The sequence below is a fragment of the Lissotriton vulgaris genome, chromosome 12 (genome assembly GCF_964263255.1).
Source record: "Lissotriton vulgaris chromosome 12, aLisVul1.2, whole genome shotgun sequence".
In the NCBI taxonomy this organism is placed as follows: Eukaryota; Metazoa; Chordata; class Amphibia; order Caudata; family Salamandridae; genus Lissotriton; species Lissotriton vulgaris.
In genome coordinates, this window is record NC_141700.1 from 726,039,953 (window position 1) to 726,066,410 (window position 26,458).

The 26,458-nt window shown below is 42.6% G+C and overlaps 1 protein-coding gene across 1 annotated transcript in view; it reads right to left on the reverse strand.

Annotated features, from left to right (window-relative positions):
* Positions 1 to 26,458, reverse strand: part of LOC147678390 (beta-galactoside alpha-2,6-sialyltransferase 1-like) — a 110,255-nt gene that overhangs the window by 34,979 nt on the left and 48,818 nt on the right. Inside the window, exons 4-5 of the mRNA XM_086945985.1 lie at positions 15,886 to 15,987; positions 14,706 to 14,880 (exon numbers count right to left, since the gene is read on the reverse strand). Coding sequence (XP_086802111.1) covers positions 14,706 to 14,880; positions 15,886 to 15,987 — 277 coding nt within the window. The remainder of the gene's footprint in view (positions 1 to 14,705; positions 14,881 to 15,885; positions 15,988 to 26,458) is intronic.

Sequence of the window (26,458 nt, forward strand, 5' to 3'; positions counted from 1 at the left end):
TTTTGACATTTTTTTAATGGGCGATTTCAATAGCCATAAATGTAAATTGCCGTGCCACTCAGGTGATGCAGAGGCCCCAAATGGAGCTGACATCCCTCATTTTGAACATACCAAAACAGGGGAGGCACTTGATTTATTGCTTGCTAGTCTTAACATGTATGAATTATTTAAATTGGTAACAAATGAGATGGTACCGACTTTCAAAGGGTCAATCAATGGGTCAATAATTGACTATATATTCATTTCCCTAGGCCTTATCCTAAAGGCGAGAGACTATAAAGTAACTGTCTCACCCCATAGCGATCATAACCCTCTGTCAATTGAGATACACTGGAGTGACTTATGGCGCAAACAAGTGGGCCAATCCCGGGTTTGCACCATGGCGGTGCCCAGTGATCAAGGCAGACGGCTCAAATGGGGCAGGGTTGTGGAGGAAACGTTTATGAACACTTTACTCCCCAAAATTGAGGGACCATTACAAATTTGTTTGGATCAAACTACTTCGAATCACCAAATTATTACAGCTTTTAACTTCATTTGTGCACAAACCTCCAGGGATCTCACAAAACCTTTACCACAGTACCCTACAAAGCCTCATAAATGGTTTGATCACAAATGTTCAAAATCTCATAGAGACCTGAAACTGGCCCTTAAGGCTAAGGACAGAGATAAAGAATTAATCTCAAACTTGAGGCGGGCCTATAAGGCAAATGTAAAGGCAAGGAAAAACGAGATTAAAAATAATGCTTGGAATGATCTTCTTAATGTAGACATTCTCAAAAACAGCAAACAATTTTGGGAGATCATTAATCATCCTTTCTTCTCTGGGGATAGCAATCTGCCAACAGATTGTGTAATTCCTGACGAGAAATGGGTACAGCACTTTAGTAATATATATGGAGGCAACCGATCTGAAACCACAGGTATTAATGAGGTGGACCACCGGCTAGCCACAGTAGAGTTTACGGAGGAGGAGGTTTATAAAGCCATAATGGAATCCACAAAAAACAAGGCACCTGGCCCTGATGGAGTGCCGGCGGACTTTTTTAAATATTGCCCAACACTTTGGAGTAAAGTACTGGCCAGAGTGTTCAGTTTAACAAACGAAGGCACTCTCCCTGAAACATGGGCAACATCTATTATTGTACCCATTTTTAAGAAGGGAAACCGGGAGGACCCAGGGTGATACCGCCCGATTTCTCTTATAGACTCTACCTTTAAAATCTTAGGTAGAGTTTTACTGACTAAACTAAGGGAAAATTTAGAACAGCATGGGGGGCTCTCAAATATTCAATATGGATTTCGTGAGAACAGAGGGACCCTGGAACAATGTTCCAATCTTCACCTCCTGGTTTCCAGGTATACGGTGACCGGGGAGGGGTCAGTATATTTAGCTTTTATGGACCTCTCCTCGGCCTTCGACCTGGTGAACAGGAGTAAGTTATGGACTATCCTTCTAGAGATGGGTATGGAAGAACGCCTGGTGGTTTTTATTACCAAGTTACACCAGGACCTTAACGCTAAAATAAGAGCCACTAGGGACGGAAGGTGTACGGACAGCTTTAAATCTGAGAAGGGGGTGCGCCAGGGCTGTATCCTGGCCCCCCTTCTCTTTACCATCTATATTAACGGGCTGGGGAAATACCTTGAAGCAGGACTGGCTGACGTACCGCGTATAGGAGGAGAACAGATACCAGCCCTCCTATACGCGGACGACGCCGTTCTAATTGCACGAACCGGTATCGGCCTACAGGCCCTTCTGGACCGTTTCGGCTCCTTCATGGAGAACTTAGATTTAAAAATTAATGTCTCCAAGTCCCATACTATGATTGTGGGTCGTAAAGTAAACATGTTGCACAAAAAATCCTTTATCTGTAAGGGCGAGATTCTCTCTAGGGTACCAGTTTTCCCATACCTGGGGGTCCTTTTTGACCAAAGAGGGTCCTGGGTTCCCCAGATTAAAGCAAAGAGTCTTAGCTTAGCACGCTCATCCTCAGCTCTATTGACCTTCACAAAAAGACTAGGAGCTAAACCAATGGAGGCAGTGATTAAAATATATAACAGCAAGTGCGTCCCAATTGCTATGTACGGGTCTGCTATATGGGGATATGCAGACTTGGTAAAAATACAGAGGGTGGAAAATGGTATTATTAGGAATATTTTATCTGTCCCAAACTCCACACCCACCTTCTCGATCCATGAAGAAATGGGCCTGCCTTACATCGTTGATAAATTAAAACTAGCCCCACTACTCTTCTGGACTAAAACATGGCTGAACCCCGAGCTAACGTTAAACCATGCCATTCTTAAAGATGTTATCACAAGGGAAAATGCCATGAGAATCCCCTGGCTCAAATATATTAAATCTACTTTTTATATGCTGGGGAGACCGGAACTCTTTAATGACCCAATTAACATCAAAAGGGAGGACATTGGATGGGTCAAGCAGGCATTCCGGGAGAGGGCTTGCATGGTAAGAGAGGAATCAGAACTGAGGAAACCTATTGTAAGGGCGCACATAGTTTTAACGACCACTCCCTCCTTGGAACCGTATTTAAAAATTGTGACTAACCCACTCCACAGACTCTTACTTACAAAATTCAGGATGAACTTAATTCATTATTCATTAGGAAATTTTACTGTGTGGTCAAAACCCGAAGATGGACCACCTTGTGGCTGTGATCAATTTTCAGTACAAGACACCCTCCACTTCAAATTTTTCTGTGGATTTTACAGTGAGGAGAGGGTAAAATATCTACTTCCTGTCTTAAAAGCCGTTGGTTTTACCCAAATAAGGCCAGCTTTAATTTTTCTTCAAATGATGGCAGATACCTACACCATGTTTAGTGTTGCATGTTACTTAACAGCTGCATTCGGATCAAGAAAGTTGGATTTTAAAGGAGAATTTTTAACAATTGTAATAACTTCTTAACTTTTATAATTTTCTTGCATGTTACTTAACAGCTGCATTCGGATCAAGAAACTTGGATTTTAAAGGAGAATTTTTAACAATTGTAATAACTTCTTAACTTTTATAATTTTCTTTTTGGTGAAATGAAATTAACATGTTGAAATTTAGTAATCAGATCAATTGATGTTTTAAACTGTATTTGTATATTGTCCTTTTATGATTTTAACAAAAATCGAATAAAGAGTATTTTGACTGACTGACAATTACGCCTTGAATCAATGTCTTTACAATTGCCTTCATATGTTGCCTTAAGCCTTGTTGTAAAGCGCTCCGATACCTTCGAGTCTGGCTAGCGCTATACAAAACTCTACAATAGACAATAATAAACTATAATAATATCCTGTACTTAGGATCTAAAAAGACAGTTTTTAGAAAACTCCAGCTAACCCAAAATGCTGCGGCAAGGTTGCTATTCTCTCTCCCTAAGTTATGCTCAGTCTCTAGCTTTATCCATAAGTGCATTGGCTCCCTGTGGACAAGCGGATTCATTTCAAGATCCTGTGCACTGCACACGAAATCCTAGCCTATCATGGGGCCTCCCATTCTGTCAAATTTGCTCAATCCTTACCTGCCCTCATGGGTTTTGCACTCCGCTTACCACAACTTGGCATGTGTCCCACATGTCAGAAGAGTAAGAGCAGGAGGACGCACTTTCCGCACCATAGCACCTGCTCTCTGGAACGCACTTCCTCTGTCTATCAGGTTCATTCAGAACCACTGGGCATTCAGGAAGGCCGTGAAGACCTGGCTGTTCTCTGATTAATCTCTCCTGTTGTCCTTCTGCTTATCTTTTACAGTCGCCTTTCTTGAGACTAGCGCTGGGACACCCAGTTGCCGGGCAGCTATGCCCTTTACAAATATATTAACATAACATAGTGTGGGAGTATGAGTGGGTGCATCAGTGGTTGTATGGGTGAGTGAGTGGCTCTATTGCAAGGCTGTATGGGCGAGTGAATGGGGGTGTGAGTGGCTGGGTGGGTGAATAAAGTGTGTGTAAATGTACTTTTAGATTTGTAAATTAAACAAAACCTGCTATCTTCATTAGTAATGAAGAAGATGAGGAAGTCATACTTCTAGATACCTGCAGATACAATGTTTTCTCTGCTTTGAACTAGGATTATTTTAATACTTTGAATTCGGTGCATATTGCAACTGGCAAAACCAGAAAAGGCATAAAAAGGGCCTTAATGGGCCCTGCATTACGTTTTTTCCCCAGGCATTTTTGTTTTAAGTAAGTTCCATAAATATATACACATAACATATCAGGATTATTTTACAATAACTCTATAAAATCAGTTCAAGATGTTCTAAAACTGTGAAAAAACATATAATATCAGTTGTTCACCTTCACCTTTGTAACAGTGATTTAACACCTCATCACGGTCCATCCTGGAAACAGTAATATCAGCAACATCTGTTCAATTGTACAGCACCAATTCGGGCCGCTTAGTCTGCAGATCCTTTTTAGGACTCACCTGGGCAGCGCATGTGCTGTCTCTTTGAGACATGCTGTATTCACTCTGATCTTACAGCCCATCCATCGCTTTTAATTGGTAACTTCAAGTGTCCTTGGCAAAGGCTTGCTTATATGTGGTTATTCTAGTTTAAATGTTCCTCCTTTTCACATTTAGTTGCTCCCCATAGAGCATACCTGTATTTCCTGTAGCCTTTCACCTGTGAGTATGTATGGTTCTTTTTGTGTTTCAGTCTGTTTTTCATTATTTTCACCCTTTGTCGTGTTGGCGAATCTTTCATTAATTTTATTTGTGTTGTTTATGTGAATATTATCGGCAGTACAACAAGCCCTTGCTTTTAGTTTCGCTTTGTATCAGCAAACCTTTGTCCGTTTTTTTGTGTGTCATGTTTATGTGTATATTTTTGCCAATACGCAAACTCCTGCTGCAAGTTTTGCTTTGTATCAGCAAACCTTCGTTCATTCAGTACCTGTAGCCAGCGCGTGGAGCTTGTGAAATTTTCAACAACCTTTGTTTTTTTGGTACATTTGTTTTTGGAGACAGTGTATAAAGCTTATAAAATGCTCATTTGTTTGTCGTGTGTTGTTTAAGCTATTTGTGAACAATTAAATCGTAAATGTTTTGTATTTTTAATTCTCCAGTATTGGGGTGTCTTTTATAGATTCACCTGCTTGAATATTCCCTGTTGTCGAAGTGGGAGCCCCACGGTAAATAAAATAGCAATAACAAATATCATATATGTATATAAAAATATAATTACATACATCCCAAAAACCATAAATACTCATAAGTACCATCGGTTAGCATAAACACATAGAATTTCATTAAAAGAAAAAGGCACTTCAAAAGCCTACCCATGTTGTTATGATAGTCCAAACTACAGCCAATCAGGCATCAGCACCCTCTAAAACCTTCTCCCCAGAGGCTGAGGCCCTCGGATTTTCTACCGCACGTCGTGTGAGGGAGTCTCCCTGAGCTCTGCTCAGTTTTCTCTACTTCCTTTTGGATTTCTCAGCTTTTAGGATGTCTTCAAGTAAAAAATCTCTTTTTCGACCATGTGCTTCTTGTGGGAAGTTGCGGCTCTTCTCTGAAGACCCTCACAAGAAGTGTATTTGCTGCCTCTATCCAGAACATGAGGTAGGCAAGTGTAAGATTTGCAGGACTTTTCCACCAAGACTCTTAAGGACAGAGAAGGGCGTCTCCTTCTGTGGTTACAGAGGCTGAAGGATAAGGAGGGCCCTCTTTCTGGTATGCAGTAGTGCCTTTTCTATAGTTGGTGAAAATCCCTCCAGTAGTTCTTGAGAAAATTGAATTTGAGCAAATTATATATCTATATGCGCTCACCGTACGCGCACCGTACGCGTACCGTACGCGTACGTGCGCGTACCCTAAGGTGCGCGAGCGATTTTCTGATTGGCTGGCAGTCGACTGTCAACATTCCAAACTGTCCAAACCAGGAAATGTTGGCCACCATCTTGTTTTTTAGGAGAACTGAGGCACAAGAGAGCCCAAAACAAGAGTGGAAAACACAAAAAGGGGGCAGGGGAGAGACCCCCCAACCCTCTAGCCCTTCTCAGGGGTCCCAAAAGAACCCCGAGGGCAAAAGAAAAATAAAATAGAAAAAATCGCGGGGTACGAGCACCGTACGCCTACGGTACGCGTACTGTGCCCGTACCCCGCGATTTAAAACAAAAATAATTTTTTTTTGCACTTGGTGGTCCTTCTGGGACCCCCTGAGAAGGGCTAGGGGGTCAGGTGGTCTCAACCCTGCCCCCTTTTCGTGTTTTCCACTCTTGTTTTGTGCTCTCTTGTGCCTCACTTCTCCTGAGAAACAAGATGGCTGCTCAGGTGGTCCCAGAAGGATAATAACATATATAAACGTTATCCGCTAATAGAATTAGCATTTACAAAACCTTTGAAATTTATTGAAAAAAAATATAGGTTTCACACCTGATATAATTAGGAATCAGCATTTAAAAAACCTTGCAAATTCACTTAAAAAAACATAGGTTTCAGGCCTTATATAGTAAGAAATGAGCATTTAAAAAACCTTGCAAGTTCACTTAAAAAACCATAGGTTTCAGGCCTTATATAGATAGGAATTAGCATTTTAAAAACCTTGCAAATTCACTTAAAAAACCATAGGTTTCAGGCCTTATTTAGGGGCTTATTATGATTGCGGTTTTCCCGCATCCACCGGGCCGGCGGAGGCCACCGCCGGCCCGGAGGATGCGGGGAAAACCGCCGTGGAGCCTCGAAAGACCCACCGCCATTTTAGGATGGCTGGTGGGTCTGGCATTCCGTCCGCAGCTCTTCCGCCGCGGTCGCCTTCCGACCGCGGCGGAAAAGCTGTAACATGGCTGGCGGTGTCTATCAGACACCGCCAGCCATATTAGGATGGCGTAAAAGGCATGCTTTTCCACGGCGGCTTTTCCGCCGTGGAAAAGCATACGGACCTTCACTTCGGGGGCCCGTTGCGGGCCCCCTGGGTGAAAGTGGGGTGGGGGGTGCACATGGGGGGTACCTATGGTACCCCCTGCATTTGCGTGCACAAAGCAGCAGGCACAGCGTGGTGCCTGCCGCTTTGTGCATGCAAATGCAATGCATGCATTTTTAACATTGCGGCGGGTGCAGCTTGTAGCTGCACCCGCCGCAATGTTAAAAATAGAGGATGTGACCGCCACCCTGGCGGTCACATCCTAATCGGCTCGGAGGGAACGCCGCAGACCATGCGGACGTTCCCTCCTCCTCAGGGGTCGCGGACGGACTCAAGTCCGTCCGCGATCCTAATCGACCCCATAGTTAGGAATTAGCATTTAAAAAAACATTGAAATTGCTCCTATATATAGTTAGTTGTACTAACTATATTTTGCGCACCCGCAATCCACTGCTAATGATGTCACATATTACATCATTCATGACATGGTCAGTGACATCACTGATGACATCACTGATGACATCTCAAATGACATTACTGATGACATCACTGATGACATCTCATTTGACATCACTGATCACATCACTGATGATATCATTCATGTGATACGATGCACCTACTCACACTCTAATATAATCTTTGATACACCCAGTGTTAAATACAGGCTACCATTCTTGAAACCATTGACACACCAATACCAGTTACTACATACGCACTCACTGATTCCTAGGTCTACACACACATTCACTCATTCACCCATAGAATCACTCATACATACAGTCACTCATCAATACAACACTATCATATGCACTCATACACCTATACAGACACTCATACACTGCCACTCATCCATGGAGTTACTCACACACCTAGTCAGTCATGCAAAGAATCAATCACACTTCCATTTCCTCAACTATACAGTTATACACACAACACCTTACTTATTCAAACATATACTAACACATACTTACTCTCTTAGACAATCACTGATACAAGTACACAATGATCCATACAGCCACTCGCACATTCACTCGCTCTCATGTATAGTAATTTATATAAGCCAACTCTCACATGCACTGTGTTTTACATATGTACTTACTTGGACATGTAGCACTGAGATATCCATTCACTCACCAACACACCATTGCACAGAGTCAACCGCCCATATAGCTGTTTCCACATGCACTCTTGAACTCATACACCTAGTGAATCAACTGCTCACACATCTATGCACAGAGTCACACACCTCCCAGCCACCCACACACACACTCAGTCTCCCATTCAAATACTTGGGCAACCAATCAATAACCCATATAGCCACTCATATAGCTACTATTCAACACATGCAGCAGCTTACACAACAACAGACATACTGATGCACACATTCAGACAGTTTAGTCACTAACCCATGCATTTAGTAAGACACATTTAATCACTCACTCATACAGTCAGTCACGCATCTACTAAATCCTTCATCCAGACACTTATACATCCACTCATTCTTCAATATGTAAAACCTATTTAAACTTTACAGAAACACATAGTCACTGGATGATGTCATCAGTGATGTCATCAGTGATGTCAAATAAGATGTCATCAGTGATGTCATCAGTGATGTCATTTGAGATGTAATCAGTGATGTCATCCGTGATGTCACTGACCATGTCATGAATGATGTAATATGTGACATCATCAGCAGTGGATTGCGGGTGCGCGAAATATAGTTAGTACAACTAACTATATAGGAGCAATTTCAATGGTTTTTTAAATGCTAATTCCTAACTATATAAGGCCTGAAACCTATGGTTTTTTAAGTGAATATATATATATATATATATATATATATATATATATATATATATATCTTGCAATTTCCGTATCAGCAAACACAAAACTACAATCCCAGTAGTTCAAGAAAGATACGGACACGGACCTCAATTAAGTGCTTTTCTTTATTTTCGGTGCTCAAGCATCACGACGCGTTTCGGTCCCACCCTGGACCTTGATCACATGACACAGTGTAAAGATTCAGATTAGTTTAAGTACTCTGCCAGTAGTGATGACATCAGCACAGTACAACAGATAAACGTAACCATGGACATAAAAGAGTTTGATTAAAACAAAACCTTCAATCGTTTGGGTTTTTAACTCCATATGTCAAAAAAAAGTACATAAAACCAATGTTGATAAAAGTAGATTTTAGCGTGATAAAGTGCAATGTTAGACATAAATAAGAGAAAAAAGACCTTTTTTTATCTTATTCAATAAAGTGCTGGTGCAAGTGCAAAAAACAGGTTATTACTTGTAGGTGCGCAATGATGTCCACAAGAGTATTTGCAATTTTGAGCCCAAAATTGGTTCGATATTATGCGCAAAAGTGTTGTAAGTAACGGTATAAATACCCAAGATGAATATATATACAGCTATAAAAAATATATAATATATACAGAAATTTGGAGCCCCAATAAAAACGATTTTGGCAATGCAGTTTCACACGAGGATAAGAATCTGTTACATTGTATAGTTGTACTCGTTGAGCAATTACATAGTCCCAATCTCTCTATTCTCTTGCGATGATCTCATTGTATTTGCACTCTTGTTGTGGCTGGTTAGGTTGCAAGGAGTATATGGTTGCCCACATTAGTTGAACACAGAGATCTTCATAGGATGATCTCGTATTGATGTGTGTGTATGCTCATTACTCATAAAATTCATAAATACATCCTATAGTTCATATAAATATAAATTACAATATAAATATGTATAAAATTAGGATTAAAAACTGCACACACATCATGTAGACAACCCGCAACATGAGTACGAGCCTGGAGAGTTACTGTATGGACGAGATGATTGTTGGAACATCAGCAGTAAAGAGGTGTTTGAACTATGGAACACACAGAGAAAACAGAAAACCAAATATACATGTTAATGCCGGAGCGTTTGGCATAAGGAGGTTTACAGGCAGGTGGATAAATACTCAGTCATGTTTAAACCTGTGGGTTGCTTGGTATTGAGCTCAAGAATGTATCTCGTTTCTAACTGACGCAGTTTTTCCTCACGGTTACCACCCCTTCTACTGGCTGGTACCGAGTCGATTACAAAGAAACTAAGCTCTCGACTGTTGGAATTATGCACAGATTTAAAATGCCTTGCAACCGGGTATGTGTTGTCTTGGTTGGATATAGCCCTGAGGTGTTGCAGGATACGTTTATGTACTTGGAGTTTGGTACTCCCCACGTACAAAAGTTTACAGGGGCAAGACAACACATACACTGCAAATTCTGTTTTGCAGGTTAATAACTGTTTGATCTTGTGTTTTCTGTGGTCGAATGGCGAGATGTATGATTTAGTATTTACACCCTGTTTGCAGGCCTTGCATACTTTACAGTTATAGAACCCGCTGTGAGTTTTAAGCCAGTCAGTGGATTCTATTACTTCAGGGCTAGTTTTGATGAGTTCATCCCTCAGAGCGGCCTCTGCTGTATGTGATAGACGGTCTCATCGGTAAGTTACCACCAATGACCGGATCACACAATACAAGGGGCCAGTATTTCCTGATTATAGACTCAATCTTTTTGTGTTGTTGGCTATACTGTAGTATTATTCTGAAGGGAGTATCCCTAATAGAGGTTGCACCTACAGTAGCTGTAATACAATTAGGTCTAATTGGGATGGTTTTGGTATTCCTGCCTGTCAGGAGTAGAGATGAACGGTCTTTGGTCATGGATATATATATATATATATATATATATATATATATATATATATATATATATATATATATATATATATATATATATATAGATATATATATATATATATATATATATATATATATATATATATATATATATATATATATATATATATATATATATATATATATATATATCCTACTGGCGGTTGCCAGTAGGTAGTTATAGTTAGGCCCTCATTTCCTTAGGAAAATCATTTTTTGATGTGCTTATAACTTTGACGTCGTTTGACGAATCTTTACGAAATGTTCCAAAAAGTTTCTCTTTTTAGATCAGCTCCTATCTTGAAAGTTTGGGGGTGATTGGTCAAGGGGGGCTGAGAAAAAAGGGGATCTCAAAACGTGTTTTCTCCATGCAATTTCCTTAAGAAACTTTAGACAAGGCTACAGGTCCAACTGCTGAACAGAATTAAGCTATATTTGACAGGGAGAAGGAGCTTGGTCCAGAAAGCACGCTTTTGTTTAAATGGGGTAAATCCGTTCAGTAGTTTTTGAGAAATATCAAATTTTACAGATATCGATATTTGAGAATTCTGACATCTGATTGGCAGTTGAAGGCTGAAACTAGGAAGTGTTTGTGACTCAGTTGAAAGGAGTAAGGGAATAAAAGAGAATAATTGTATAAGAGGGTATACTGTGGAGTTACTTTAAGCAGTCTGTATGGTGCAGAGGCAGGGAGTTCAAATGTTGCGTTGGCCATGGAAATCACGTCCCCAGAACAACGGTGCAAGGTATTGCGGCATGGTTGCGTAGGCTCTGGAAAGCCCATCGGGAAAACAATGCACCGTATTGCGACAAGCAGTGTGTAGGGTGCACACAGAGGTAGTGTGAATGGTCGTGGAAATCACGTCTGCAAAACATCGAGGCATGGTATTGCGGCAATGTTCAGTAGGCTGTGGAAATCATATCGGGAAAACAACAATGCGCCAATTTGCGGCCTTCCTTTAATATAATGCGGAGTAATGTTTACTTATAATGCTTTGTTCACTTTTTATTTCTATTTTTTAGAAAGGAGGGGCACGTGGTCGCCCTTTGCCTGGGCGGTTTTGGGCCCCGCAGATGCCATTCCCTGGGGCTTGCCCCATTAAAAAATAAAAAATAAAGGGGGGGGGGCTGCACACCCACCTTCCCTGGCCGATATTGGCACCAGGGACCCCATTCCCTGGGGCCCGGTCTTTCTTTTTTTTAAATTATTTTGCATTTGTTTTTTTTAAAGGGGGGCCGCGTGGCCCCCCTTCCCTGGGCCTTTTTTGGCCCCAGGGACCCCATCCCCCGGGGCCTGGCCTTCTTTTTTGTGTATATATTTATTTGAAGGGAGGGGGGCCTGAGCAGCCTCCCCAGCCATTTTCAGCCCCCAGGACCCCATCCCCCTGGGCCTGCCCCATTTGTTTTAATTGTATTTTTTTTAAAACATGGGAGGGGGTTGTGGGGTCCCTCTCCCGGGCCCCAAGGACACCATCCCCCATGGTTCGGCCTGTAGTGTGGGTGCCTTAGTCCCAATCCAGGGCACCCACTGCCAATGTTGGGGACCGCAGGGGAGCCTAAAGGCCCCCACAGTCCCTGCCCGCTGTCTTTCTCCTGGAGGAGCCGGCATTGCTCTGAGACCCAGGGAGCTGCGGAACATGCAGCTCCCTGGATCCCAAAGCAATGTTTGTTTCCCAGCTCGCTTCCCAGCAGTCAGGAAAACAGACAGTGCTCAGTATTCAGCAAGCGAGAGCATTTGTGAGCTCTCGCCTGCCTAAAGCAAAGCAGAGTTTGCTATGACTGGGTGGGAGCGGTGCTCCAACCAAACCATAACAAACTGTAATGTTGCATGGGTGGGCACCCCTGGACAGTGCAGGATCCGGCCCTCGGGGGTGGTAGGCCGCAGGGCCAAGTAGGGCTCCTGGAGGAGGGCAGTGGAGCCCCCTCCTTTGTTAGGTAAGCCCCGGGGAGGTGGTGGTCACCGGGTCTGGTGGTCTGCAACGGACCCCCTTCATTATTGTTTTTGTGCCTCAGGGAGGTGGCGGTCCTCTGGGCAGCAGGGGAGGCCAAAGGGCCTCCCTCGCATTTCTTTAAAAAAAAACACAGTGTGCTCAGGGGAGGTAATGGACCCAAGGGTTGCCGGGGGCCAAGCAGTCCCCCGCATCATTAAAGCATTAGCCCTGGAGAGGCAGTGGTCCCCAGGGCAAACCCAGCATAAATATAGTAAGATGCTCTGGGGTGGTGGCGGTCCCTGGGGCTTTAGGCATTCTAGTAGGGGGCCCCATGCGCCCCTTCCTACTTATTTGCACATGCCCGGGACCTGGCCCACCCGGGGCCTATATTAAACAAAGCTTGGAAGTCCGTGCTTTTTTTTTGAGCTGGTTTCGTGGATCGAACATGACGCCCGCCTAAACATTAAAAGAAATGCTTTTTGGGTCCTAGGGGGTCCCTGTGAGACTCACCCAAGAGGTCTATGGGTCAAGGTGTTTCTTCCTTGCCCTCTTTTCTTTTTTTCATTAGGTTTATTCTTGTGACTCTGAGCAGTAGATTTAGAAACTTAGAGATGTACATGCAGTTCAGCATCCCTATTCAGGCCCCAGGGGATCTCAGTTCCTATGATAGTTCCATTGGGATATATATATAGTCTGCTGTTGTGAAAATACAAAATCAAAAAATCTATATGCAATTTATTTATGGGATACAGTATTAAATATGTCATGATTTAGTTTACGATTGAAATGTAAATAGTCCCTCAAGCATTAATTGCAACGCAGGTACTCCACAGGAAGAAGAATGATCCACAAACAAGCAAATGCAGTGAGGTGTGAGAGAAACACCCCCATGGGTACAGCCACAGCCCATTGTAAAACAAATGAGAACTATAGGTAAAAACAGATCTAAAAATGAGTCTGGCCACCTAAGTATTGTGCCACCTTTTTGCTTCAAGGATGTGTCACACAATGTGTTATTTTTGTGGCATGTAAACCTCACCTAGAGCAAACTGCGAACATCATTTTTTCCCCCAGAAATGCATATTAAAAACTTGTCAGCTAACAAAAAGCTCAGACATTCTTCACAGACACACAACACACACAGCAGGTATAGCATCAGAAGGAACAATTCAGCCATCCCTCATACACACAAAGTGGGTACATCACCCATAGGTAGTTCAGCTGCTTTCCACACACACACACGGAGCAAGAACTGCATGTGCCCCTCCTACACAGGCCAAAAAGCTGCATCGGCGTGGTCGGTCCAGCGGACTGCCACTCACACAAAACAGCATCAAAGGTGATAGGACATAATTGTGTGACAGTCTATCCCTGTGCCCTGCTCATCCATAGGCCAGAGATGACACCAGATGCTAACCACCACTAAATGTCTTTAATGCCCAACGTCTCCCTTGCTTTGGACTGCAACATTCCCAGACTCCTTTGGGTAAAAGACAGCCTGTCCCCATAAGCCTAAAATGCCCCACCACTTCATAGGCCTCATAGTCAGAGCTCTGCACATATACGTGATATGCCTCACAATGCCGGCTTCCCCATAGGATCATCCACACTCATCTTACCCCATTTTCATGAGGTGCCCACTTTCTTACAAAAATTGCCTCATTGGTCTGAAGCGTCATAGGACCAAACTCCTTCCTGCCCATAGAAAGCTGGCATTGACATTTAACAGAGTGGAACAAAGCCAACTCCCCATATGTTTGAGATTCTGAACTTCCCAATGACAAGAGACTGAACTTCACTTCATAAGACTTGGAGACCAACCCCCCCAACCCCCTACCCGTCATCATGGTGAACTCATAAATAGTTCAAAAATGCTGATCTCAAGTCATTGTCCCAGTAAATTTGCCCCCATTTGTGCTGCAGACTCAAGATTCTAAACTCCTCCCCTTGGACTGAGATATAATTTGCACCCATAAGCTGTCCAACTCATACAAAATGTCCATCTCTACGCATAGGCTTGAGACACTCAACTCTCCCCGAGACAGCTCCTTCTTCATATGCTGGGACACAAATAATGCCCTTTACAGCCCGAGACCCCTCAATGCCATCACGGATGAGCGATGAGCTTCATTGTTCTATCCATTCTCACCCAAAAATCCAGATGAAGGTGGGTTCCTTTGGATAGGCTCAGCTGCGTTCTCCTGGATGATATCCCACAGCCGCCATTGGACCTGGGGGTGTAGGATGTAGAATGGTTGGTTCAGATGCTTCTGTCTGTATTCCTTGTATTGTGTGAAGATTGGGTAATCTGGCTCCTTAAACCACTGATGGGCAAAAAGGACAAGAAAGGGTCAGAAGCATCTTATCACCCACCTCACCCTCCAAAGTTGGCAGCATATAGTGCTATATTGTCTCTGGTGGCTACAAGTGCAACTCTTTTGCCTGCGGTACCCATAATCCACTCAACGTTCCATTCAGGATCTATAGCTCAGTGCTGATTCGCAGATATTTCACAGCAGGGCAAACATGACACTTTCGACACCGGTGTTTGCCCCTCAGTAATTGTAATTTTGTCTTTTTTTAAGGGGGTGCTACCTCTGTACCCCTACTCCCCTCCCCATCCTGACCACGGGCATTTCCCCACCTCTAGCTGCAGAACTGCTTAATTATGTGTTGCAGTGTTGGCGGCAAAAATGTATGCATACGACACTGACTATTGTTGCAGTGCTGTGATACAATGCCACTCCTGTTCTGATATCCCTGCATATCTCTCCCAATGCATACAAGGCCTGAGAGTCAATGCTCTTTCCTATTGCAGTAACACTACTTGACAAAGCCATGCCTGAGATTAATTGAGGCACTTTCATTCATCTCTTTCTGTTATTTTCAGTGAGTACTCGAAGTTCATTTGGTATGCCCAGACGTGGGCCCCATAGTTGACTGTGCCATAGGACTCAAAATGCTATTTGCTGCAAACAAAACTGAAGCTTGTCTGGAGTAGCTTGTATAACTGTTCAGATGAGCCAGGGCCTAGCAGGTCAAGCACTACTTTTATTTTGGGGTAGAGCTAAGACTGTTTTGCATATGGAAGTCCTTGTCTGTTTTGGCACAAGTGAACAATACAATGGTCTAGAATGTGGCCGAGAGTAATTACAAGTGGCTGAGAATATTTGAAGCATTTCATCCAACTTCTTTTGTTTTGCCCAATCCTGTTATTCCAGCTACCTACAAGAAAATAAGAGTAAAGCCTGGACCACTGCATTTGTTTGCAACAAGATAGTCCTAGACTGGTTTCAAGCAGCAGGTTAGCGAAGGCGAAGGCGACTCACCTCATTGAGGTTCAGAGAGTACGGTGCAGGATCCCAAGCCACCAGAACCCCATCGGTATATAGAGGATTGTCCAGGAACCTGTGCCTCTCAGACGCCATCACCTGCCAATGAATTACACAGCACATCATGGTCCATATTTACTGGACTTGAAATTTGATAAACTATAGGCCGCAGCTACTGATATTCATAGGACAGTAGTGTGGATCAACTACAGCGCATTATTCGTGAGCAATTGTCTAAATCTGTGTGAGTGCAAACATGGATCTGTCTCTGTGTCTGCATGCATGCATATCTGTATGTAGGTTCTTTTGTGTGAAAACACACTTTTGAGTATAGGTAGGAAAACCCAGTAGACTGACACAGACAACACAAGATGCATAAGCTCCTACTTTCCACTAATTTACAGTATCTGCCCATCCTGAACAGAATTAGTATTCTGTAATTTTGTCACCAAGTGGTGCCATTCTGAGCCCCTAAAACTCCTATTATTAAGCAGTTTCACTAGAACACAGTTTATTTATCAGGCTCTTGCCTTTGCAGAGACCAACAAAATACTGGCATGAAAATCAAGTGCAGGTGAAGTGGAACAGAACTTTACTGTGTATGTTTAAATACACTAGGTACAGTATTTTCAGATCAAATTAGCAGGATTTTGTAGGAGAAGGCCAGTGTTGCGTTTGCTCATCTTCATGGCTCTCTCATCTTTGATCCCATGAAGAATGAGGCCCTGTCTCTCCAGCAGAACTGGTGTCACTGTTGAGCACAGAGAGAGTGTTTTGTGATGACTCTACATCCTGCCTTGACTTGAACCATCAGCGTCCCGTCGTTAAAGGCAGCGGGGGCCTGCCCCTCCACCTTTTTATTAAACAAAGACAATGGCTCTGTTGGGAAAAAGTCAATTTCTTTGTACACCTAAATTATAGGCAGAACTAACTATGCATATCACAAAATTATTTTAAAAATACATATTCACCCTGGGACAGAATTACTTGTTGAGGGAGAAAGGGGGAAGGAAGGAAGGAACACACACCGTTTTGAAATTAATCCAAAATATTCTTATTTTTAGAAATTCTGACATAGATATAACATTGGTAAAATTGGTAAAGGGTTGTCCAGAACAGAATTAACATGAACATACAAATAACAAAGACGTGCTTGATTGAATAATAGTGACAGGTGATGTTGACTGCGTATCAAAACAAAAATATATAAATACAAATAAAGGTCAGTCCAAAATGCGACATCAATTTGTTTCAGCAAGTACATATGTTTTCTACTATTGTCGTTGAAACTTGGTATGGACTGATTGTTAGCACAATGTCGACGTTTCAACCCTATAAAATGGTGCTGGCTTTGTCGCAACCGTAGCGGGTCTTCATCAGGACTAAAGAGCAGGTGGACAACCTGGTGCTTTTGAGTCTTGCTGCGTCTAATTCTGTGCAGTCAGAAGGGTGGGGATGTGTCAGCCGACACCATCCAAGACCCGGGGTTCAATCACGATATATTACGCAGTGAATGCGTGAAATTTAATGCGTGAAATTTCTCCACCGGCTGGTGGAGCAAAATGTAGGATGTCCGTAAAGTGCCGCTTGAGCGATCACTTTGGATACGGTTAGAAGGACGTCTCACTCCTTCACGGTCAGGCGATCAGTGATTAAGCCCTGATCCGACTGTCCATCAGTGATGCTTGACCCAGAATGGAGGGGGGTCAGCAACTCTCACTGACCCCATCCCATTCGATGAGGAGACAAGGAAGGTGCTCCTCTTGCTATATTCCCAAGTTAGGCCCGGTGTAGCGAGGCAGCTTATTCCTTACATTGTCATAGAAAATAAAATTTCAGCAGTGACCTTTTGCACATGTTTTTATGCACGACAATGTTGGATTCGTTTCTCTGAAACTACTTTGTGTACGCATCCAGCATCGCACAACATTATCACAATGCTTTGAACATCATGTACTAGGCCTCTCTAAGCACTAGGTACAAATGTTGTCCTATCTTCATTCACGGAGCAACAGCTCTACCAACATATCTATAACATCACTAATCTACTGCGCACATCACGAAGGCTGCTTTTTATTATAAATAATAGGCATCCTGATAGATTGGTAGAGGAGGCACTTCTGCTGACACCGGAGGACCTTACATGCTGAGAAATCATCATGCACCGGTCTGACATTCTGTGAGGGGTGTCCAACTCGAGACCAAGGTGGGGTACTTCACTCTATCCAATTAGGTAATGGGGCTGGATCGTCCCTTGGGGGATTTTTGGCTCTACACACACTTTAGGTACACTTAGAGTAGGGTCAGCATCGTAGCAGTATGTTAGATTACGCATTACATATATGCCTGCATATATTCCTTGCTTTAGCACCATGATAGAAATGTATCTACTGTTTACTCTGTTGGGGCTTGTAATCTCCTTTATTTGCTTCTGTCTCCTATTCATTGCAGCACACATAATTTATGCAAGAATAACATTGGTTCAATAAATATTATTGAAAACGTCCCACTGTGTAGTCTCTGTATATTTCTCTGAGAACAAGTGAGCATGAGTGACTGAGTGAAAGGTTCTGTACTGTTTCCATGATTCCTGAGGAATCAGAGTTGTCATGTTTAGTGGTTGCCAGAAACTGTTCACTCCCTGGTAGATTAGGGGGGTTTACAGTGGCACTGTGAGCTAGCTGGTTTAGAGTCCAACATATCTTGCGGTGGTGTCCAGAATAGGCCTTGACAACAAGCCCTTAGTTTATGTTGCCCAAACAATGCGTAGATTGTATGGATTAGTAGGAACTACACGACATGGCGCTGCAAACGTTGGTTAGGTACTTATTTAACAGCCATATATGAGTAGTTCAGTAGTGCTTTCTTAGATACTCTCTGCTCCCATTAAACCAGAGACGTCCGTAGTGGTAATAGGGAATTCACCTCAGCTGAGTAGGTACGTTCTATGTTTCGGCTGAAGGTTTTATGAAGCTTGAAGAAGTAAAGAATATTCCCATATTGATCAAAACTTAAATCTCAAATAAATTAATTTTCATAAACCACCTTTTCAATGTTTACAATGACCGAACATAGAGAGGATGTTGAAGTGCAAGCAGATGCGCCAAATATTTCAGAAAATTGCAGACAGGCAGTGACTATGAAATTATTACAACATGGCCTCCCAACAACGGGTGGCTTCATGGTTTAGTCACACAAAGCATTCAGAACAGAGGTATTCCATTCTTGGGTACAATCTTTGCTGCCGTTTACACCAGAACTCATGGTATCCCTTCAATAGCGGTAATATCAGATGTATTGAAACAAATACAGAATGAGTACGGGGCAGAATCTGCCCTGCACTTAGGGTTGAAACTAATAGGCAATTTTGCCCAGGTTTCTGCAATTATGTTAAGTAACATAAAAGGGAAGGGAGCCACGATGGCTATATACCAAAGCCTGAGGGAACTCTCTTCTATACAACAGGAGAGGGAGTTACCTAAGATTATCGCAGAAACATACGCTTCCTTGGGAAGAGATAATCTGGGACCCAGACTTGGATAACCAGTGATTAAGAGTAATTCTGAAAAGGATAACTCTAAGCAAGCACCCAATTCTTCCAAGAAGAAATGGGACAAAACACACAAAAATATTAAAAAAATAAACAACAATCACGGAGTGGGTCTCTCAACAGGAACACACTGAAGAGATACAATCTCAGAAACCGTGATAACATTAGAAAGCCTGACAGATATCAGTGTAATGATACATGTTCCTCTCGTTCCTTTCAGGGTCAATCTGAGAAAACCTCAGAGAGTGAAGGATGATGGGAGCAAAGATCAGAAGAGTGAAAAGATCCAAACAGAGAGACACATTGCACTTCAGACTATATCATCAAACAAGAAGACAAACAAAAACTACGAAACCTCAATTCAAAAATAAAAAAGTAGCAGGGATAAAGATCAGAAATGCCCAGGCTGCTGAGGACTCTGCTTCTTAACAGGGAATGGGCCATGACAATGCAGGACAGCGCAGCAGAAGTCACAATAGCTCGCCAGATCATAATGGATTTTCTGGAAGTAGTAGCGCTGAGTGAGTATTTCATGGTGGAAACACCTGATTCGAGAGTAAGTGTCCCACATAGTTTACATAGAAAAATGCTTCAGATTGAAGGAGACATACAAAGAGAAGTGAAGTGTCTCTTTTCGGAGGACCTGACACAGGGTCACCGTATTCTTTGGCAGAAAATGATTGGCCACCTTAGTTCGTAATAGATTGCCCAAAAGGGGAAGAAGTAATTTTACCTGCTTTCTCCGACCTCGTAGCAGAATCAGTTAAAAATGTATTCGCGCAGGAATGGGCATCAGCTTAAGTGCCTGCTCTGTACCGCAATCATGTTGGTTGGGATGATGAGTCTGCTCATCATGTGACTCCATTAAAAAATTATCTCACAACCCCAGAGACAGTACCCGATTAAACAAGAAGCAGTGAAACAAGTCAGAGAGATCTTAGATCAACTTGAGTACCAGGGTGTAATAGAGACTTGCACGTCATCTATGAATAATGCTTTGTTTCCTGTATTGAAAGCAGATGATTCATATCATTTTGTTTTAGGTTACAGACATTTGAATGCATCGACATGCACATTTGCAGTACAGAATGCACAGAGTGCTGCACTAATGCATAACATCGTGCAGAAGCAATACAAAACAACACTAGATATCGCAAATGGATTTTTTTTGCCAGAATATAGCACCTCGTAGTACATATTTTAAGGCATTTTTGGCACAAGTGTCTCATCAGCAATTTTGTCACCTGCCACAAGGGTATAAGAATAGCCCTGGGCTGTTTTCAGCCAGGGTAACGGAGTTACTTCAAAGTATTGATGAGGAGGCAGTATCCTATGTAGATGATATTTATCTGACAGACGTCAAATCAATGGAACATTTGGCTATAGTAAACAACATAATTGTGGGGTTTGCTTACCTGGGCTACAAATTTAACTTAAAAAATGGCCCACCTCAGTGTCCTGTTTCTAGGATACGAGTTATCAGTGAAGGCAAAATCCTGGCAAAACATTTCTTTGAAAAATGTGCATTGCTCCAACGTCCAACAACTCTAAAGAGACTAAAATCCATTTTTTGATTTTTAAATTTTGGCAGAACGTACATTTTGGATTACACAGAAAGGGTAGGACCATTCTACGATTTAATAAGACCTGATTTTTCAGTACAACACTGGACACAGGAACATACTGTCATTTTCCTTTCCGTACAAGCTGACATGCTCACTTCAAGGCATTTACACAGACGTGTCAACACTACTAACCTGGTGATTTGCATAGTCGCTGGTCCAACTTGGTATACCTACATCACTTTCAATTAAGGTGATACGGTACCTATAACATAAAAATCACATCTGTACACAGCTGTACAGACGGCTGTAATGAGAGAGAGAGCCCTGGCTCAGCGAAAACGCATAATTGTTGTTACCCCAGTACTGACCCTAGAGGCGGTTACTAAAGCAAGCATTCCGAATGCTAAGGCTCTACATTCGGGACAGATTCAATGGGCTAACTCTCTCACTGCAACAGATGTAGATTACAGATTGGAAACTACATTACAAACACAAGCATTCCTGCAGTACAAACAAGAGTATCCTCTGCCAAATGAAATTTTGCCTCTAGATCGATATGAATGTATCATTTATATGGCTGGATCTGCTCAACCAGCCATAGGATCGAAAGAGCAATATTCTGCTGCAGGCGCAACTGTAAAAGGGATCATGAGAGACAGAAAGTTTCTTCCGAGAATACCACACACACAGTCCCTAGGGGATTGCACTGTACAGTTGGCAGAACTAAAAGCCCTGATACTGGCACTATAAAATAAGGACCACGAATTCCCCACACTTATTGTGTGTGATTCATTTTAATGTGTCAAGTTTTATAATGAATATGTTCACTATTGGTGCCAAAATGGGTTTCGATACTCGAAGAGTTATACAATCAAGCACAAGATGCTTTGGGAACAAGTGGCGAAGCTGAAAGAAGGCCTGCCACGGGCTCATGTAATTAATACATTGAATCATCAGCATGTTGGTGTTCCTGTTGAAGGAAATTCAATGGTGGATGAAGCCACCAAGGCAACAGTGCTAACTGCTGCCATTGCTGCAATTACTCGTTCTAGGACAAAAATAGATGGAACAACTATGATAGCTATCAATGCCATGCACAACAGCTCAGCGCCACCGAAAGGCTTTCCACTCAAGTACTCCTACAAGTTAGGTGCTCAAAATATTCTGTATGCTCAGATTCCAAGAATGGGGGATAGAGTAACACCAAACACTGATCACAGATTGGGATTGATACTAGCTGCACATGAGGGTCTGGGTTCAGCACATGCAGGGATTACTGCTACAGTTTCATTACTGAAGCAGCGCTACTGGTGGCCAGGTCTCACTAAATAGACCAAGGACGTTGTCCTTAAATGCAACATCTGCCAGCAGATGAACAGCTCCACCGTAGCACGTCCACCGCAAACACCTTCATTGATCTCAGACAACCCTCTTGCTTGTGTCTATTTGGATCACTGTGGCCCTTTCCACTCAGACGGGGTGTACAAGTACATCTTGGTGGCAGTAGATTCATGCTCTAGATTCCGAAGGGTTATGCCCCAGCACTTGGCTGACGCCTTGAACTTTTATAGCGGATTTGTGAGTCTTTACCGGTACATAAGCAATTGGCAAACTATATTCTGACCAGGATCCAGTGTTTAGCTCTCTGGCTTACAAAGAAGCCATGGGAAGTTTGGGTGTGACCTTGCGGTACTCCTCCCCCTACCATACAGAGGGAAATTCTATTAGTGAGAGGAAGAACCAGGACTTAAAGCAATCATTAACAGCTAGGGTATTAGGCTTGGGTGGCAGTTGGGTCAATCCCCTATATGGGATCCAGAGGGCACTCAACATCATGCCAAGAAAATCCCTGGAGGGTTGTATGCCCTATGAGATCCTGATTGGGGTGAGATTGTGGGTACCAGACCTCGAGAGTGTCAGCACAGTGGCGAATAAACTCCATGTGACCTCAATGATGGTTTGGATGGTTTACAGAACCTAAAAGAATACAGAGCTTTACAAAGCAACGTCCAAGTGAAACGTACCACTGTTGCAGAAGTGAAAGCAGTATCAGCAAAACCTACCTGAGTCCTGAAAATTGGGGACCAGGTCAGAGAAAAACAATGGGCAAGATAGAATTTGGGCCTGTACCAGTCCTGGCTGTCGAAGGTACCAGAACTGTACTTCTTTCTCCTCTTGCCGGTCACTGAGACAGAAGATTTGTCTCCATCGATCTGATCAAACCACACTATGTGGCCGATACTCAACAGTAGGCCGCATGGGCTCCTGGGTAGCCGCAGATCTCCTCTCACTACTGTGCAGAAAGTTCAAATGGAAGCTTTATTATCAAATGAGCAGCAAGAAGCATTTAACAATAGTGAAATGATACTCCTCCTATTGAAACAATGACAACTGTACAGTCAACGAGTACAGAAATTTCAATTCGACAACTTGACGATGTCTATGTCAACATGCCACAGATCAAGTCATCTCCCAGTTCTACAAAACCTGCTGAGCTGCCAAAAAAGAGACCGGATGGCATCTGGCTACTTCATTCATTATGACAACTTTTCATTGGATCCAAGTGAACTTGAACTGCCAACACCATCCCCCCTTTCTAGCTACAAGTTTATTCTCTCTATCTTTGGCTGAAAAATACATACCTTGTTGCTCCCTGGAAACATCTCAGGGTTACCATTGGATTACTTTTACTGGTACTCTGGATTGGTTTGTAATTGTCTTTTTCCAAATTCTGAAAGGACATTATATCCCAGAATGTTCTGCAGTCCAACATGTGAACTTGGAACTCAAACCACATGCATAATTGCACCATGAAATGAGAGACCTGTCCCTGGTGAACATTACAGCGGTTCCAGTTCCTGATGGAATAGTTTGGGACAGGGTATTGTATGATGTATATGGTCCTACTGAACTTTTGCAAATCCTGTATTTGTTTAAGATTTCTTTAAATGATATCATCACCTCAGTGACATTCTCGGATTATTGAGACATTGAAACTCTGCATAATTTTCTTTCAGAACTAGAGCAATCAGCAGCATTTTCTAATGAGAAATTGTATGATTGTACAAGTAAGTTTGGTGATATCAACATTATGGTCTCCATTTTTTACACAAAGCTAGTATCCCACGTGCTGTTTACAACTACACCCAATGGGAACACTGCACACCACCACCAAAAGGTAGTTTTGAAAACATTTGCACAAGAGTTTGCATATTTTTCTGGTTTTGACACACCACGCCCAGTCTCTTATTACTATAGACTTGACCTACACCAGCAAAGAAGAATATGCTTACAAACACCAAGCTGATTTACTCTGCTTCCTTTATTTACCAACTGTCTATACAGGGTTTCGACTTTTGGAAAGACACAAAAGACACAAAATCTATCGCGGGAGCAAAAGTTTGGCAGGTTCAGGGAAAAGAGGCTTATTTTTTAGAGCATGCCTCATACCACATCAAATGATTTTCCTCAATAAAACAGTGGAACAGACTTCCTGTCTTGGTTTGGCTAAAGCAAAAGATTTTAACATACCACGCATTCCCACATTTGCTGGCTTTGAAAATTGGAAACAATTCACAAAATACAGTGAGGATACGTTAGATGTCATTCTCCGTAATGGATCATACAATACATCAGACCCCGATCAGCAGGGTTGGTTGATTTGGCCACTATACACTGACAGATGTCAGTCTAGATTCCTGAGTAACAATTGAGGGTTTAAGATCAACAGGCCTGACCTACGCTATGTACAAAAAGAACAGGCAGGGGTGGTGACATCTTATAGTGTTGGGAAGTTATGCCTAGATTGGCTAAAGACCTCAACATTTTCCTGGGTGAAACAACACTTGTCCCTTCTGGATGATGACCTGGATCTCAGGGATATTTTACTAGGTCCCAGAAACCCACAGCAAAAGGGTTTCTTGTATGGAATATATAACGAGCTATGGAAGATTTATCAGCGGGAAACTACAGGGAGATTGTGCCAGATCGACAGGGTAAATATGGAAAAGGCTTTGGCTGTGGTTGACAATGGTATGACCAATTTATCATCCAGAACATTGCAACATTGTGTCTTCTGCAATTGACATAATACAACAGGACAGGTCTATTTTACAACATGGAGAGTCACAGTTACGTTCCAGCGTAATGCTGAGCTGGACATTGCAAATGCCATGTTCTGACAATGTGCCTTTGCGTTACATCAACACCACTAGTTTGTTTTATGATTACGATCTGAGAGAAAGACAGATAACTATGGCATGCAGAGATGCAAAGTACCCCATGTTGCACATTGAAAAATTAGAGCAATTACCTTTCACTGTAGCTTAGGCTCAATCCACAGGCTGGATTATCCATGGTTATATCACCCTACCGGTCACGACTTTCCAATTCCAATATTGTCTCCAATACCAACAGGTAGGCAGATACGAAGTGCTAGGGGAAGGTTGTGTGCACAAGTATTGGGAGTTACCGTTCACGTTTAAGAGCAGGAAAGGGAACACAGAAGAGTTTCTTAGTGGTTCCGACTGTTTAGATGCCCTAAGTGGATGCTTAGTTTGCAAGGACATTTCTCTTCATGGGCATGTAATCCTTCTGTTGCGAACTTGCCATATTATCTGAAGGTTTTTCCAGCTGCCGTTATATGTACGTTCTTCAAACTGCTCTCGAATGGGAGCTACTTGATGCTGCATGATCAAGGTTGCTCTCTAATGGAACCGGACATCGCTTATCTGGTGACGGAAAATTAGGGAGGCAGCGCTGTGGCCTTTGATAAATGTTTCCAACATATGCTTTGACTCCCTGAGCAGGCTGAAAGCTATGTTTTTTCAAAAGGTATGACCTTAACTTAGGCATGGGAGACATTTGATCTCCAGGTTGTTAGGTCCTCGTCGGAGATACAGACACTACTCCACACTAACTTGCCACTGCATTTTGGGGAGCAAGTCCATCATATCTTTAAAATTTCTGATACTAGAGGAATAGTGCATTTTTTCAAATGTGTTGGCTCTGGACTGGTTAGCACCTTTCAGACAATCTTTGGATTTATTCCATCATTTATATACTCCAAGCTGGGAAGCATTTTTGGAGGACTCCCGCTTGTCCTGCTACTTTTGGCAGGAATCCTGGCTTTATTTTTCCTAATCTGCAATGGACATCCCAGTTCAATTTGGAATAGAGACAGCCATGCTGGTGCTATGATGCTGTGAGCACATGGTTCACACTATTGGCACAATTCGACTTCGAGAACTGCACGAGCACTAGTTCTTGTCCCTTAGGCCTGTTTGGCTTAACTGCATACAACCTTTATGCTTCTAACTGCTTTGCGGCCACAAATGCATATTAAACATATGTGAGGTTCACAACTGGTTCAGCTATTGGACATTGATTTACTACTGGCCCCGTTAACGGCCCATGGGTATTGTTGTCCCCAGTGTCTTCCGTTGCTCATTAATGC